The 16,030-nt window shown below is 45.4% G+C and overlaps 1 protein-coding gene across 7 annotated transcripts in view; it reads right to left on the bottom strand.

Moving 5' to 3' along the window:
* The window catches only part of LOC147033631 (NACHT, LRR and PYD domains-containing protein 3-like), a 99,683-nt gene extending 84,154 nt beyond the window's left edge, over positions 1-15,529 (bottom strand). For 2 of the 7 annotated variants that reach the window (XR_015055564.1, XM_085871677.1), the window contains exon 1: positions 401-636. Coding sequence is in view for 3 of the 7 variants with exons in the window: in XM_085871677.1 (XP_085727803.1) it covers positions 401-443 (43 nt within the window). In the remaining 4 variants the exon portion in view is untranslated. Of the gene's footprint in view, positions 1-400; positions 662-6,196; positions 6,301-13,159; positions 13,344-15,398 lie in introns of those variants that run through there. The other 5 variants (XM_085871678.1, XR_015055565.1, XM_085871682.1 and 2 more) reach the window with 5 other exon arrangements.
* Positions 15,530-16,030: the final 501 nt, after the last annotated feature.

Raw genomic sequence — 16,030 nt, 5'->3', positions numbered from 1 at the left:
AAGACACGTCTGCATAAGCGGCAATCAAACTATCAGATGAATAATAAACGAGAGAGTCCGTAGAAACATGATACCCCACGCAGTGTTCAAGTATATACTTCATGACATCTGAGAAAGGATGGAGCTGCCACAGAAAGGTATACACAGTGAGGTTACAGTGAAGAGCTACCAGATTGATTCCAAAACTAGTTAGACTACACTATGAGAAACGGTTTAAGGTGAGAGGACTATATATTGGAAAGGAGGCGATTACAAGAGGATCTGAAACTCAACATTTATACAATGAAGGGTGTGGACAAGATGGGTGCAGTGAAGTACATCAGCAGAATGGACGGTGTTAGTTAGGATGAGGGGCCGTAGCTTGAATGCACAGAAAATCGAGTTATCAACTTCTACTCACCGCTAAGGGTTGATGACTTCGTCCAGTCTGAGCGGTGTCCCATAAGCAGCTAAGCTCGAGTATGGGTGATTGCAGTCGTCACAAATTCAATAAAAAGCAAGAAATGGCAAATCACCAGTGGGCCAATTCAGCATCGTGTCCATGAATTAATAAAACCGACTCAGTGACTCGGGTGTCATAAATGGCCAGTGCCTATGAGAATAAGCTGCTCACCAAAAGGGGTTTCGATGATAGTAGTTCCGCGGTTGAAAAGAGCAAAAACCCACTGAAGAGAGAGCTGCGACACAGCACGTGGTATGTACCTGTGAGTGCAGAGAGCAAAGTGCTGCTGGAGGATAGGGCCGAGATCGTGGTTTAACTCCAGTTTAACTCTCGAGTGAACTTTAGTTTAACTCCAGAGTGAACTTTAGTTTAAGTCCAGTGAACTTTAGTTTAACTCCAGAGTGAACTTTAGTTTAACTCCAGAGTGAACTTTTGTGTAACTCCATTGAACTTTCGTTTAACTCCAGAGTGAACTTTAGTTTAACTCCAGTGAACTTTAGTTTTACTCCAGAGTGAACTTTAGTTTAACTCCAGAGTGAACTTTAGTTTAACTCCAGTGAACTTTAATTTAACTCGAGAGTGAACTTTAGTTTAACTCCAGTGAACTTTAGTTTAACTCCAGAGTGAACTTTAGTTTAACTCCAGTGAACTTTAATTTAACTCGAGAGCGAACTTTAGTTTAAGTCCAGTGAACTTTAGTTTAACTCCAGTGAATTTTAGTTAAACTCCTGAGTGAACTTTAGTTTAAGTCCAGTGAACTTTAGTTAAACTCCAGAGTGAACTTTAGTTTAACTCCAGTGAACTTTAATTTAACTCCAGAGTAAACTTTAGTTTAACTCCAGTGAACTTTAGTTTAACTCCAGAGTGAACTTTAGTGTAACTCCAGTGAACTTTAGTTTAACTCCAGTGAACTTTAGTTTTACTCCAGAGTGAACTTTAGTTTAACTCCAGAGTGAACTTTAGTTTAACTCCAGTGAACTTTAATTTAACTCTCGAGTGAACTTTAATTTAACTCCAGTGAACTTTAGTTTAACTCCAGAGTGAACTTTAGTTTAACTCCAGAGTGAACTTTAGTTTAACTCCAGTGAACTTTAATTTAACTCGAGAGTGAACTTTAGTTTAAGTCCAGTGAACTTTAGTTTTACCCCAGAGTGAACTTCAGTTTAACTCCAGAGTGAACTTTAGTTTAACTCCAGTGAACTTTAATTTAACTCTCGAGTGAACTTTAGTTTAACTCCAGTGAACTTTAGTTTAACTCCAGAGTGAACTTTAGTTTAACTCCAGAGTGAACTTTAGTTTAACTCCAGAGTGAACTTTAGTTTAACTCCAGAGTGAACTTTAGTTTAACTCCAAAGTGAACTTTAGTTTAACTCCAGTGAACTTTAGTTTAACTCCAGAGTGAACTTTAGTTTAACTCCAGAGTGAACTTTAGTTTAACTCCAGTGAACTTTAGTTTAACTCCAGAGTGAACTTTAGTTTAACTCCAGAGAACATTAGTTTAAGTCCAGTTGACTTTAGTTTAACTCCAGTGAACCTCGATTCCATGAGTCATTTCCATGATAGCTGCCTGGCTATAGCAAGCTGCCTGGCAGGAAAGCATCATCGCACTTCCGTTAGAGCCTTCCTCTCCACTCGTCCATCGAGATGGAGATACAAGAGCCCAGTAGTAGTGTCAGGCAAAATTAATGGTTAGAAACCAGATTTAAAAAAACCACGCCTTCACTACTACCATTGGTTGGACAAGTAAATGCAACAAAGTTCATGATGATGAAGATGGAAAAGTACGAACAAGTTGGCACCGATGAAAAGTACACTACAAGTGTAAACAAGATGAGAGTCAGGACAGTATTAAGGGAGGGGTCTTTCAGTCAGAAAGTGATTCATGCAATGCATGCAATGGTCTCCCAGGAAAGGTAGTGGCAGTGGATGGGTGGATAAGTTTAGATGGGAATTAGATAAGTATGTGTATGCATTGGAGATGAAGGGGTATGGGGATATTGGCACGACTTGTGGGTAGCTTGAGCATGGATAGGTGATGGGTGATGATCCTGGGGTTGGTCAGCACTGGACTCCGACTAGCGGAGCATAGCAAAGACCTTCCCTGGTGGGTTGTGCTCGGCCCTATGGCCTGGGACCTCACGACAAAGCACCCCGAACGCGCTGTGTGGATCACTGAAGTGCTCCGGGTGGTTCACCCCGGGCTGGCCTCATGGGCCAGATCCCGTGGTTTACTCCCATATGCTCCTTACCAATTGGGCGGCTTTGGGCTCGTACCCCTTGAGGGCCTGGCCTCACTTAAGGCCGACGCATCGCTGGCTGCCAAACCAGGGGGGCCAAGGCTTCACTTGCCTACAGCTCCCGATGGGATGCCAATTGGGCTTGTTTGTCCCGGTCCTGACTGATGGGGGGTACAGGGCCGTGGCAGAGTCGGACTCTGCCGTTGATTTCTGCCACTTATTTGATTATGCCTCCAACCCGCAATCCCTTTGGCGGTTCAGTTGAACATTTCCCTCTCTCAAATATGTTATACTTGATGAACAACACACATGCACACACACAGAGACACACGAAGGTGGATACTTTGAGTCCTGGGGCGGGAGCATTTAAAATCCACACTATCTACCTGGCACAGGTCTGCCCGCATGCTTGCATGCTCATACATGCAGTGACCTTTGCACCCCTATGGTCGGCTCACTCCGAATCTGATACTTACATGCTACAGTCCCCTCAACAGAAGGGGAAGGGTGGGAGAGAGATAGAGATGTGGAGAGAGAGGGAAGGGAGAGCAAAGAGGTGGAGAGGGGAGAGGGAGGAGTCGATAAGAGGGAGAGGGGTGGGGGAGAGGGGGGAATGGTTGGGAGGGGTGGGATAGAGGTGAGGGAGAGGGGTGAGAGAGAGGGAAAGGGGTGAGAGAGAGGGAGAGAGGTGCGAGAGAGGGAAAGGGGTGAGAGAGAGTAGGAGAGAGAGAGGGGTGAGAGAGGGAGAGGGTGGGGGAGAGGGGTTGGGGAGTAGAAAAGGGGGAGAGGTGAGGGAGGGGGAGAGGGGTGAGGGATTCCGGCAGATGTGATGCCCAGTTTAACATCCATCCAAGAGATGGCATACACATTGATGAATCACCCTGCCTGTGAAACACAGGAATGACAGTTTATAGCCGGGTCTGGATTTGAACCCAGGCTACACAGAGCAAGCATGCTTACCTCTCGGCATTCCTGCCGTGATGTGGTGATTCATGACTTCATAACAACGGAAAACATTTTTTACTCATTGTGATCATAAAATTTATTTTTTGTTCCTACCTCCGGTATCGAACCACGGTGTCACCATTGAAACTTGAAGAACGCGAGCCAAGTGGTTTCACCAAACAATCCACAAAGAAGTTGCAGAAACTTATAAAAACGAAACATTTAATTTTTATTTGTATTTATCTATGGCGAAGTGACGGGTCGTAAAATGGAAGATTTGGATGGGGGACGCGTCGTTAAAAAAAAGGGAAACGTCGTGTCAAACAATATTTCACATTTTCATTGAGTCAGCCACTGCCTGTTGCACCGCAGAACAACATTTGGCCAACATATGTGAGCAGCTCTGACCTTTGTTCAAGTCGATCTATATAGAGTATTCAGTGACAGTGCGAATATTGCAGAGCGCTCGCCAAGTGGCTAAGCCTTCAAAGAAACACTCCAACGAAGCTGTTGATAAGGAAAGGCTGGCTTGGCAAGCAATGATCCGTCATATTAAGCACGTCCCAGAGACACCCAAGCAATGTCAGAATTGAACAAATAAACACTATTTTAGGAGTCAGAACTGCTGCCAAATTCAATTCTGGAGCTTAAATTTTGTAACTCTTCTTAGTATAAGAGATTCTCGAGGTTATTGCACGTGTGGAAATCAAATAAAGCAACGAACGCTGGCATCTCTGGGAGTTTATAAGCATTGCAACGTACCCAGCGATTCGTCACTATGATAAACACGCATCTGATAATATGAGTGAGGAAGGTGGAAAAATAAAACTTTATCGTGAAGAAACCGTCGCGGTCTGTTCCAAATCAAGGCATGGTTGAGCAGGCCATAAAACATGGTGGCTTCAGACCCCAGCAAGGTAACCCAGGATACTCCTTAATACCCCAGAAACCGAGGTGGCTGAGGATGCACCTGATAAAGGATATAATTAAATAAGGCCGTTAATTATCTTACAAATAATCCAAATAATCTCTCTGAAAGGACCGTTTAGAACCCCCCCCCATCCACTTTCTCAACAATCCTCTGGAAGAAGTCCTTTCTTTCAAGCTTCTGGGTCTCACTATCTGCCGTGATATTTCCTGGGAAAGCCACATTTCAAACCTCGCCTCCAAAGTCAGTCGCCGACTGGGAATCCTCCGTCGTGCAAAGTCCTTCCTTGGCCCACCTGAGCTCGTGACCACTTACAAAGCTTTTGTCCACAGCCTGATGGAGTAATGCTCTCCGCTCTGAGCTGGTGCTCCTGCCTCCCACCTTTCTCGGCTTCACGCTGTCGAAACCAAGGCATTTCGGATCATTGGCATCTCCCGCAATGAGGCTGAGTCTTTGGGCCTCTCACTCAATCACCACAGGTTGATCGGTGGTCTTTCTGTCTTCTACTGTCTCCTCTCCAGCTCTCTCTCTCTCTCTCTCTCGGTCTCTCTCTCTCTCTCTCTCTCTCTCTCTCTCTCTCTCTCTCTCTCTCTCTCGGTCTCTCTCTCTCTCTCTCTCTCGGTCTCTCTCTCTCTCTCTCTCTCGGTCTCTCTCTCTCTCTCTCTCTCTCTCGGTCTCTCTCTCTCTCTCTCTCTCTCTCTCTCTCTCTCTCTCTCTCTCTCTCTCTCTCTCTCTCTCTCTCTCTCTCTCTCTCTCTCTCTCTCTCTCTGCGATTTGACCCCACCACATTTTCCACAGGGCGCTCAAGGTCCGTCAACAACCCCTTTCTGGTAAAACTACCAAAATCACAAATCACTGCTCACCTTCACTCTTTCATTCCTCTTTTTCCCCGCCTTTGGAATCAACTCCCTCACTCTATTCAATCCCATTCTTCCCTCCAGGCCTTCAAAACAGCTGTTCACCACCACCTCTTATCATCCCCCATCCAAATCCTTGATATTTTCTACCCCCGATAATCCACCCAAGCCCACCTCCTTCAAATTCCCTGCTTTCCTTCCTGAAAGTCCCTGTAATGTCCATCTTGTATTTTCCATGTTCCCCACCCAATCCCTCTCCCTCCCACAGATCTCCTAATGTCTGTTCCCCACTGTTTTGTCCTTCCCACTCCCTCCCCTCTTGTCTCATGTCCCCCTTGCTGTGCGTTGTATATCAGCTCTCACACGAGCCTCGACGAGGTATACAAAAAAAATGAAAAAAAAATGAGTGTTTTAATTAACCCAAACATCCAATTTTCCCTCCGGCACTTCCTTGGAGTTCCCTTAGTGTGCTTGTAAAGTTTCACACCATGAGGTTTTCATGGTTTTGGAGTTATGGAGGACACACACACACACACACACACACACACACACACACACACACACACACACACACACACACACACACACACACACACACAACCACACACACTTCTGATTTTATATTCAATAAATATATTTTGCTTATCCTTGTAACACAAACTCTGCTGACCAAGCCTGATTTCTTCCTTTCTACCTCTACATTTACACCTCACTAGAATGTACTTTCTCTGTACAACATACACATACCTTTTTTAATTTACCCATAATCGATGGATTATTGCCTTACCTGGTAATCGCTCCGAGCATTGTCTGCAACTCATCCCAATTGTGATCCTTGACACCTCATCCCACGCCTTTTGGGAGAGGCGGTTATGATGTCAAACGACAGACCTGGCAAAGGTCGTTTTGACCGACAGACAAGCAGTTACACGCTTTACTGTTCGTGTTTGTTCAAATCCATTGTGTAAGTTACAAGGGAGGGGAAGTGATTTATTTAAGAAACATTGTTTACAGTAACACGGTGAACGAAGCACAGGAAAAAGTCCTTCAACCCATGCATTCCTTCTTACTAACCCTTACTCAAACCAAAACCCCCAATCCCAAACCAAAACACACCAAACTCCTTAACTCAAACCCAAACTCAAACCCACCAAACTCCTAAACCCAAACCCAAACCCAAACCCACCAAACTCCTAAACCCAAACCCAAACCCAAACCCACCAAACTCCTAAGCCCAATCCCAAACCCACCAAACTCTGAAACCCAAACCCAAACCCAAACTCCTATACCCAATCCCAAACCCAAACCCACCAAACTCCGAAACCCAAACCCAAATCCAAACTCCTAAACCCTAACCCACCAAACTCCTAAACCCAATCCCAAACCCAAACCTACCAAACTCCAAAACCCAAACCCAAACCCACCAAATTCCGAAACCCAAACCCAAACTCCAAACCCAATCCCAAACCCAAACCCACGAAACTCCTAAACCCAAACCCAAACTCCAAAACCCAAACCCAAACCCAAATACAAACCCACCAAACTCCTAAACCCAAGCTCAAACCTGATTCTAAACCTCGATCTTGTAGTCTTCATACTCTCTAACCTGTCTGACATGTGGTGCTGGTTGTACTGGTGATGGTTTGTTGGAAATGGTGATTCTGATTCTAATGGTGGCTGTTGTGGTTATTCTGGTGGTGGTTGTTCTTGTGGTGGTGATAGTGATGGTGGTACTGGTGGTGGTTATTGTCGCATTGCCAGTGAACTGTGTTACGTTGTTGGTGGTGATACTTGTGGTGCTGCTGCTGGTGGTGTTATTTACTGTCCCACTGGTGGTGCTGGTTGTTACGATCCTGCTTGTGGTGGTTGTTGTAATAGTGGTGTTTTTTGTTGCTATGCTGCTACTGCTACTGGTAGTTGTTTATGCTGGTGGTAGAGATGCTGCTGGTGGTGATTCAGGTGGCAAAAGTGACCGCCTGCCAGAGAGAGGCCTTATGAAATCTTGAGGGTGTTGAAGCATGAGAAATGTTCACAAAAAGGAAGTGGAGGACGTGTAGTTCGCTGTTTATAAAGAAGTATTACACCACAGATGCACCGAGTACCATAAAGCCATGACCACAGCGGCGAAGCGAGGGTTCCACCAAGACATGATTGGGATCTGTGATCTAAGACAACTCTTGGAGTTAATGGAAATCCCACCTGATCATATACCTGTTCGAACGAGCACCACCTTCTCACAAGTCAAGCAAGATCTGACACAACGATTTGCTCTCTTCCTTCAAGAAAGAAATTTCAAAATGTTCTGCCAAACCAGGTGGATTGATAAGATGACCACATTACAGGTGTTCGCTGAAATGTATGAGCCCCTTCTCGCTTACCTTGAAGTCATCAGCTCCTCAGAATGTGGATGGGATGGGAAAGCTGTTGCCGAAGCATATGCATTGATGACGCGTAGCACAGACTCAAGCTTCCATTGTGTCCTTACAGACTGTTCTTCATTTTTTTGGGGGGGGGGGAAATATGATTGGATTGAGTAAGAAGCTTCAGGGTTCCACGCTGGATATTATGCAGGATTACAGGATATCTCCCACATCCAATCCCAGTTAAGGGTCTAAAGCAGGGGTTGGCAAAATAAGGCCCGCGGGCCGGTTCCGGCCCATTTAATACCTCTATTCGGCCCACCATGACTCCCAGACCAGAATGTAGTCTTCCATCATTAAAACAAAAACCAGATCATTGCGTTTTGATCAAAATGTTTTTTTGTTTTTTTTGTATACCTTGTCGAGGCTTGTATGAAAGCCAACACACAACGCACATTAAGGGGGGCATGAAACAAGAGGGGCGGGAGTGGGAAGGACAAAACAGTGGGGAACAGAGACATGAGATCTGTGGAAGGGAGAGGGTTGGGGCGGGGAACATGGGGAATACAAGATGGACATTACAGGGACTTTCAGGAAGGAAAGCAGGGGATCTGAAGGAGGTGGGTTTGGGGTGGATTAACGGGGGTAGAAAAGATTGAGGATTTGGATGGGGGACGATAAGAGGTGGTGGTGAACAGCCGTTTTGAAGGCCTGGAGGGAGGAATGGGATTGAACAGAGTGAGGGAGTATATTCCAAAGGTGGGGAAAAAGAGGAATGAAAGAGTGAAGGTGAGCAGTGATTCGTGATTTTGGTAGTTTTACCAGAAGTGGGTTGTTGGCGGACCTTGAGCATCCTGCAGAAATATGGTGGGGACAAATCGCAGACAGAGCCGGGGGAGGGGGGCGAGACCGGAGAGGAGACGGTAGAAGACAGAAAGACCACCGACCTGCCTGCGGTGAGAGAGTGAGAAACCCAAGGACACAGCCTCATCGCGGGAGATGCCAATGATCCGAAATGCCTTGGTTTCCACAGCGTGAAGCCGAGAAAGGAGAGAGGCAGGAGCACCAGCCCAGAGAGGAGAGCAATACTCCATCAGACTGCGGAAAAAAGCTTTTTATGTGGTCAGGAGCTCAGGTGGGCTGAGGAAGCACTTTGCACGATGGAGGATTCCCGGTCGGCGACTGGCTTTGGAGGCGAGCTTGGAAATTTGGCTTTCCCACGAAAGGTCATGCCAGATAGTGAGACCCAAAAGCTTGAAAGAAAGGACTTCTTCAAGAGGATTGTTGAGAAAGTGAATGGGGGGGGGGGGTTCCAAACGGTCCTTTCGGAGAGACATAGTGAGAGTGTGAGATTTGTCCGGACTGAAATACATGTTCCACGTGTTGGACCAGTTTGTGATTTTGCCCAGATCTGCAGAGAGCGAAGAAGCTGCTGCTTATTTTGCATTGGATTATTCGCCCCCGTTGGACTTAGTCCGAAATGGGGGCTTATATTATGTACTTGGTCTTGATGTTCATGTCCGTGCGTGCTTGCGTCCACAACTATATCTCAGACATGTATTGATCGATTTTATTCCTTCTTGGTGCAAAGACAACACATGATGGTGTACATAAGCGCATCATTTTTGTTTCACGAAGCGATCAAAGATGGCTGACTGGCGGCCATTTTAGTTGTAAAAAAAAACTCGATGTTGAACACGTCCTCAACGATTTCTCGGACATGCATTTTCCGATGTTCTTCAAACTTAGCACACAGATAAGGAACGATGGCTTACAGCTGCACATCGTTTGGTTTCGAGATCAGATCCAAGATGGCCGATTGGCGACCATTTTGTTACTTACACATGTCCCCAACCATTTCTCAGACATGCATGGTCCGAATTTGTCCAAACTTGGCACAACCACAATTGATGATGGCGTACACGTGCTCCTCATTTTATTTTGGGATCTGATCATCGATGGCCAACTGGTATACTGGCGGCCATTTTAGTTGTTAAAAATAAAACCCGGTGTTGAACACATCCTCAAACATTTCCGGGACATGCATTCACCAAACTTGTTCAAACTTTGCACACAGATAATGAATGATGGCTTACATATGCGCGTCATTGTTTTTTTGGGATAAAATCCAAGATGGCCGACTGGCAGACATTTTGTAGCTTAAAAGTGTCCCCAAGCATTTCTCGGACATGCATGGTCCGATTTTGTTCAAACTTGGCAAATGTCACAAATGTTCTTGAATGTCACATGAGCACTCAAGTCAGTTGCGCATACACATGAGTCTTGCAAATATGGGCTAGCCCTTTAACTCCATACAGCAAAATGACTAAAACCACAGGGGCAATGACATTTTCGGTTTTCCTCCTTGTTTACCAAGAGGTTCTTTGCAAAAGCGGTCTGAAACTAAGCAACGTCGTGGACACAGTTACAAAACTCTTCAACTTTATTAGAGCAAGAGCGTTGAACTACAGGTAATTTGTCAATTTGTCTCTTCATTAGACTCTGAGTCACAGGGCACGGATGTTCTCCGTCATGCAAGTGTTAGATTGCTTAGTTTGTGGAAAGTTCTGAAGAGTGTGGGACCTGAAAGCAGAGATTGACTCGTTTTTTGCAAATGAAAGGGAAAAGACATGGATTTTCCTCAATTGAATGACTTGAACTGGCTGGCTGATTTCACGTCCACCAATGATGGCACGAATTACATGAATGAACTGAATTCAAAATTTCAAGGAGAGGGGCTTTTTTTGCTCATGACATGTATTACCTTGTCAAGGCAGACCTTCACAACAAAGTTGCTGTTTTTCCCATCAAATTGAAGGCAGGAAGTTCACACACTTGCCCACTTTGCAACATGTTGCAATCCCTGATCAGAACCTGAAAAGACATGTCACCACTGCTTGCTTTGCATGCTGAATTTTCCCACCGCTTCAAGGATGTTATGATGATGGAAGATGAAATGGCTTTGATCTCCTCCCCTTTCACATGCAACGTAGACATTGCTCCAAGTGACCTTCAACTTGAGCTTCTTGACTTGCAGATCTGCGGAGCAATTCAAGTCTGTGCCATTTCCGAAGTTTTACACATCTCTCAGTGAACAGCACTTTCTGTTATGAAATTCAACAAATCAAACAACAGATCCACCATCAGTCATGACCACCTTGCATCAGTGCTCTGCATTGCAAAAACTGAGATGACACCTGACATCACCTCGCATGTTGATGCCCACAACAAACTCTCCTCTTCACATTGAGTAGTATGCAAAGTTATTTCTGTGTTACAAGAGCTTACAAACATGTTGGTAATGTGAATTTCCTCCAAGGATAAGTTGTGGATAAGTTGTGGATAAGTTAATTAACCTCACCGGAGGAGAGGGTAGTGCATTTGGGTCCGTTTGTTTGCTTGTTTGTCTGTCTGTTTGTTATGACAAAAAATTTCAATTTTCATCATGTGGCGGTCTGTCCCGTTTATTTATCTGTGAGTGTGGAAACTTAGCCTGGTGTTGGTTTCGTTGCTTGGGTGGCTCGCTTGGGATCTTAAGGTCCTGAGTCCAAGCCTTGTTGGCTGCTGAATGAACACCAGGTGGGGTTGATTCAGTCTATCATCCTTTTGAGGTTGGTGAATTGAGCACCAGTGTATTGGTGTAGGGGCACAGCATCAGCAGCACAGCTGTGCCCCAACAAAGTGATAGCTTCGTGGCAGCCAAGCTGCCGTATGCAAGAATAATAATAATAATAATAATAAGTGTGATAACTTGAAAACACTTTCATTTATCTTCATCAAACTTTACCAGAGGATTCTGAAGAACAAACGTGAGGCTGTCAATGTTTTTTTTTTGACTATATATGTCAAAGGTAAAGGTGACAGTGATGCCATTTGCATGATTTTCGTCATACCTGTCAGGCTACCGCCTGATACCTTCTTGTCTGTTTGTCTGTTTGTTCACACAGAACGTGATTGTGTGTATTAATTACATTAGACTCTTTCGAACCCTGAGACCAATTAAGACCCTTAGGACCCATGAAACTCATTACGACGCCTAAAACTCTTTAAGACCCTTAAGACCATTAAATACCCTGAAGACCCTTTTTAGACTCCTAAGGCCCTTTAAGACCCCTAATACCTTCAAAGACCCTTTACACCCCAAACACCTCAAACACCCTTCAGACCCTTAAATACCCCAAAGACCCTTAAAGACCCTTTAGACCCCAAAAACGCTTTCAACCTTGAAGGCCCTTTAAGACCCTCTAAGACCTGTAAATACCCTATAGACCCATTAGACTCCTTAAGGCCCCTTTGACCCTTTAGACCCCCCCCCCAAGACCTTTTAGACCCGAAAGAGCCCTAAGACCCAAAAGACCCCATTTACCTTTTAGATCCTCTTAGAAAATTTAGAACCCTGAATCACAAGAGATTACTTTTTATCCTGCAGACCCACACACCTTTCAGACATCTTAATACCCTGTAGAGCCCTTTGACCTTCAGACCCTTTTTCGACATTTGAAAACCCTTCACACCCCTTCACACAATTCTGCCCCTTTTCACCTTAAACTACACCCTTTAGATCCCTTTAAACTTTTAAGACCCTTTCGACACGTCAGACAGCCATTTTGACCATTTAGACCCATTTACATATTTTAAGACCATTTGACCTTTTACACCTTTCGACCTTCAGACCATTTGACCTTTGACTTTTACACATTTACAACTACACCATTTAGACTTTTCATTTAGTGCATCATTCCATTTATTCGCCACACAAAACAAGTCCTGGCGAGGGTCTGCAATCTCTGATTGCTCTTTCTTGTTGTTAAGTATAATTGTATTGTACACTAAAGTTGTTAAGTTGTTAAGTATAGTTGCCTCGGCAGAGGCTGAAAATTTTACTTTTTTTATCCATTGATAGGTCAGATGTATATCGCGACCTGAACCAAAATCTTTCGGCTTGTTCTTGTTACCGAACCAACTCATCCACCAAGTTTTGGCAGAACTCGTCCACAAATTTTTGAAATATCATGCTCTGCTGTATATAGTTTTTGGCCCCGTCTCTCAATGATGAAGAATCGCTTTTAAAAAAATTATCTTATCCAGATCTACATCAAAATTGAATCAATTCCTCCTTGGAACACACTCAAATTGTCCACCAAATTTCGTCGTCCGAATCCGTCCATAAGTTTTTGATACCTCCTGCTCACAGACAAACATTGAGACAGACAGGAGTGAAACCATTATTGATTATTGAATAAATTCTTCCTTGGCACACACTCAAATGATCTAATCCAAATCTACACCAAAAAAGTTAATGTGGCCCAAAACACTTGATCTCCGACAATGGTTCACAATTTACCTCCCAGGCATTCTCAACCTTTCTGACAGATAGAGACAGTACTCACATAAAGTCAACAATGTACCACCAACGAGTGAATGTGGAAATCGAGCGATTCAGTCGAAGCTTAAAGGAAAGCCAGCTCACTGCAAACATCGATGAGAAAGACTGGAAAATGTTTACTTTCTCTTTTCAAACTTTCTTCAAACATACCAGTCAACTCGACATGCCACAACACAGCGATAACCTGCTGAACTGCTTCGGGGAGAAAAGTGCACACCAAACTGCATGTTGTATTGTTACGAATCTGGAAGCCTTGTGCACACAGACAGACAGCCGTCCACGTAGCTTAGTTATTTCGATAAGTATGTGTTTCTAGTTAGAACCCATCCCCTATGTCTAATGGGAATTAAGTGTACATGCGTTGCGAGGTTATTTTATAGATAGGATTTTTACACTTACTACAACTCCAACAACAACTTTCAAGGACGACATCTGCCTTCGCTTCCTTCCACCATCCTCCACCGGCACCATTGCACACGTGCGTGTCAGCACGTACATGGGCGGAGTTCACGAGGACCTGACGTCTCTCTCGCCCAATCCGGGGGATGCGAGCGAGGTTGCCAACGGTCAGCCAATAAGCGAAGCCCACGCAGGACCATATTACTCTCCTTGTTTGAGGGGCGGTCCGTCGCGATGGCAGTCACGCCCCCCACCCCCCCCCAGTCCAATCAGCGGACTTGGTGCCCCTTCCGGCCATTCACGGGGGCTACGAGCGAATCGCATGACGGAACCGTCCAATGAGGAGGCGAGTGGCGAGGAAAAGAGGCCACTCCTGCCTGAGAAGAAAGAGTGGTGGTCTGGACCAGAGTGGAGAGACGGTGTGCTCGTGGTAGGGGCGTTGGCCAGTTCGCGAGATCGTGGCGTTTTGCCAAGCAACGAGGATTGTGTGTGAGATGTTCCTGGTGGGAGAGGACATTCTCAGTCCAGGCATTTTCCAACCTGGCATCCAAAGCCAGTGAGTGGTTGTCGACGAGGGCCCTGCAGACAGTCGTGGTCGTGGACTTCAGGTCGTGGGTTCGAGTCCCACCGTTGTGATTCGAGTCGGTGTGACCGCACGATGCGGGGCAGGTACCTCGGGCTGGCTCTACCGACTGAAGACCCATCGGGTCCATTTTCTTTTTGGGTGTGTTGGACCGACGGACCTTGGTAACCATCCGCTCGGGTAATGCACGGTTCGAGCACGCTCACCGCTCGTTCCGCTCGAGCTCCGCCGAGGGTGAATTTCCCCGGTATTTTGGACGACGTGGGTATTTAGGTATAATTTAAATTGGCAATCGACCCTATCCCACGCGGTCGATCTATTGGCGATCTTCGGTCCGATAAGGAACCCGTCGGCTCCGGAGTTATCCAGGGTGACAACCTATAAATCCCGGGTGTTCGGTGGAGCCGACTCTACTGCTCCATCTGGCGGTCGTGCTCGTCGCCGAAACTCGGCACCACAACAATATCTGGAATGCTTCTCATCTCGCATTGGCTTGTCAAGGGAATGCAAGAGACGATGTCGAGCAACGGCTCCTTTGTGGCATCGCCGCGCCACCAGCGCAAAACACATCAGAACCCGTACCAGTGAACCGGGATGCTGGGATTTGCAGACCTCCGGTCTAGACGCGACATTATGTGATGATGTAATGGAAAGTCCTTCAAGAGAAAGAAAAGAAAGCTAAATTTTCCTCGTCTGTTGTTACTTCTACTCCAAAACGGGTTCCGGAAGTCACAGCAGTTAACTGGCTGTGCTAGTAATTTTCTTCTTGCAATAGTGTTTCTACGTTAACACGGATACTTGCTTAAATGCTGGATAATTAACCAGTTGTTGTGTGGTTAATTCACACCGTATTCTTGCCACAGCGTTGCTAAATTTCATCTTCAAGGTAACTGCTACACATTATTGTCCACTGAGTTATGGTATGCATTTGGCTAAAGAAAGGGGGATATTGTGCATCTAGTGAATGCGAAGCAGCGATAGTGTACATCAAGGTCCTGTTCGAGAGAGATTAAGGAGGGTGGAGGAAGGAATGGGGGGAGGACATAAGTAACCTGCGTGCCTTCTGGATTTTGGATGAATTAAACCTGTTGGCAACAATTGAATCCTTCACTCTCAGAATATGTATAACACAATGGAGGGGATATTGGCGCCATTTTGTTTCAATGCTGTCATCATCATCATCATCACCATCAACGTACCGTACCATACGTAATCTTTGCGAAGTGTCAGTCTCTTCAGAATGTGTGCTTTGCGGGCTTACCATTGCCTTCTCAGCACAGCAGTCAGTCAGAGCAGGAATAGGGAGTTTGTTCAGAGTACCGACGATATGTCGCCTCCTCTTCGTGAAAGGCATCGTTGGATGGATCTTTGTCATGCACCAGTGACAGCTGTTGGTTGATGTGTTCAAAGCTGTCAGACAGATGTTAAAAACGTTATTTCTGTTAAAAATGTTCTCCTTCAAACACAATTTCAACGAGAAGGGCACTCAGTAGAGCACACAACTCCACCAAGGCTGAACTGTTTACGTTTTGAATCCCACTTACAGACCGGATCTGGATCCAGACGTCCAAAATCTCATCGGCTTTTTCTTGTCATCTACCGAACTCATCCAGCAGGTGTCGTACAAATCTGTCCACAACTTTTTGTGATATCAAAAAAAATACAACCAGGTCCTCCTGGTGAGGAGGGTGTATGAATGTGGACACCCAGCCGAACTAAAAACAAAACCTGTCAAAGGGCGGAAGAGCTCTTTGTGAGCCAGCGATCGTCCATATCTGGTGCCCAACTGCATCTGCAGACGTCCTCCTGCAGTGCGTTACCATTACAAGGAGGTTGTTGGCAGGATTTGCACTCAGTCCGCCATAAAAACACCTCGTTCCACAAAAACACACT

Source organism: Eptatretus burgeri, chromosome 2 (genome assembly GCF_056783735.1).
Source record: "Eptatretus burgeri isolate ZD-2024b chromosome 2, Ebu_testis_v1, whole genome shotgun sequence".
Lineage (NCBI taxonomy): Eukaryota > Metazoa > Chordata > Myxini > Myxiniformes > Myxinidae > Eptatretus > Eptatretus burgeri.
Note: the sequence above shows the minus strand (reverse complement) of the source record. Positions and strands in the feature narration are given on the sequence as shown.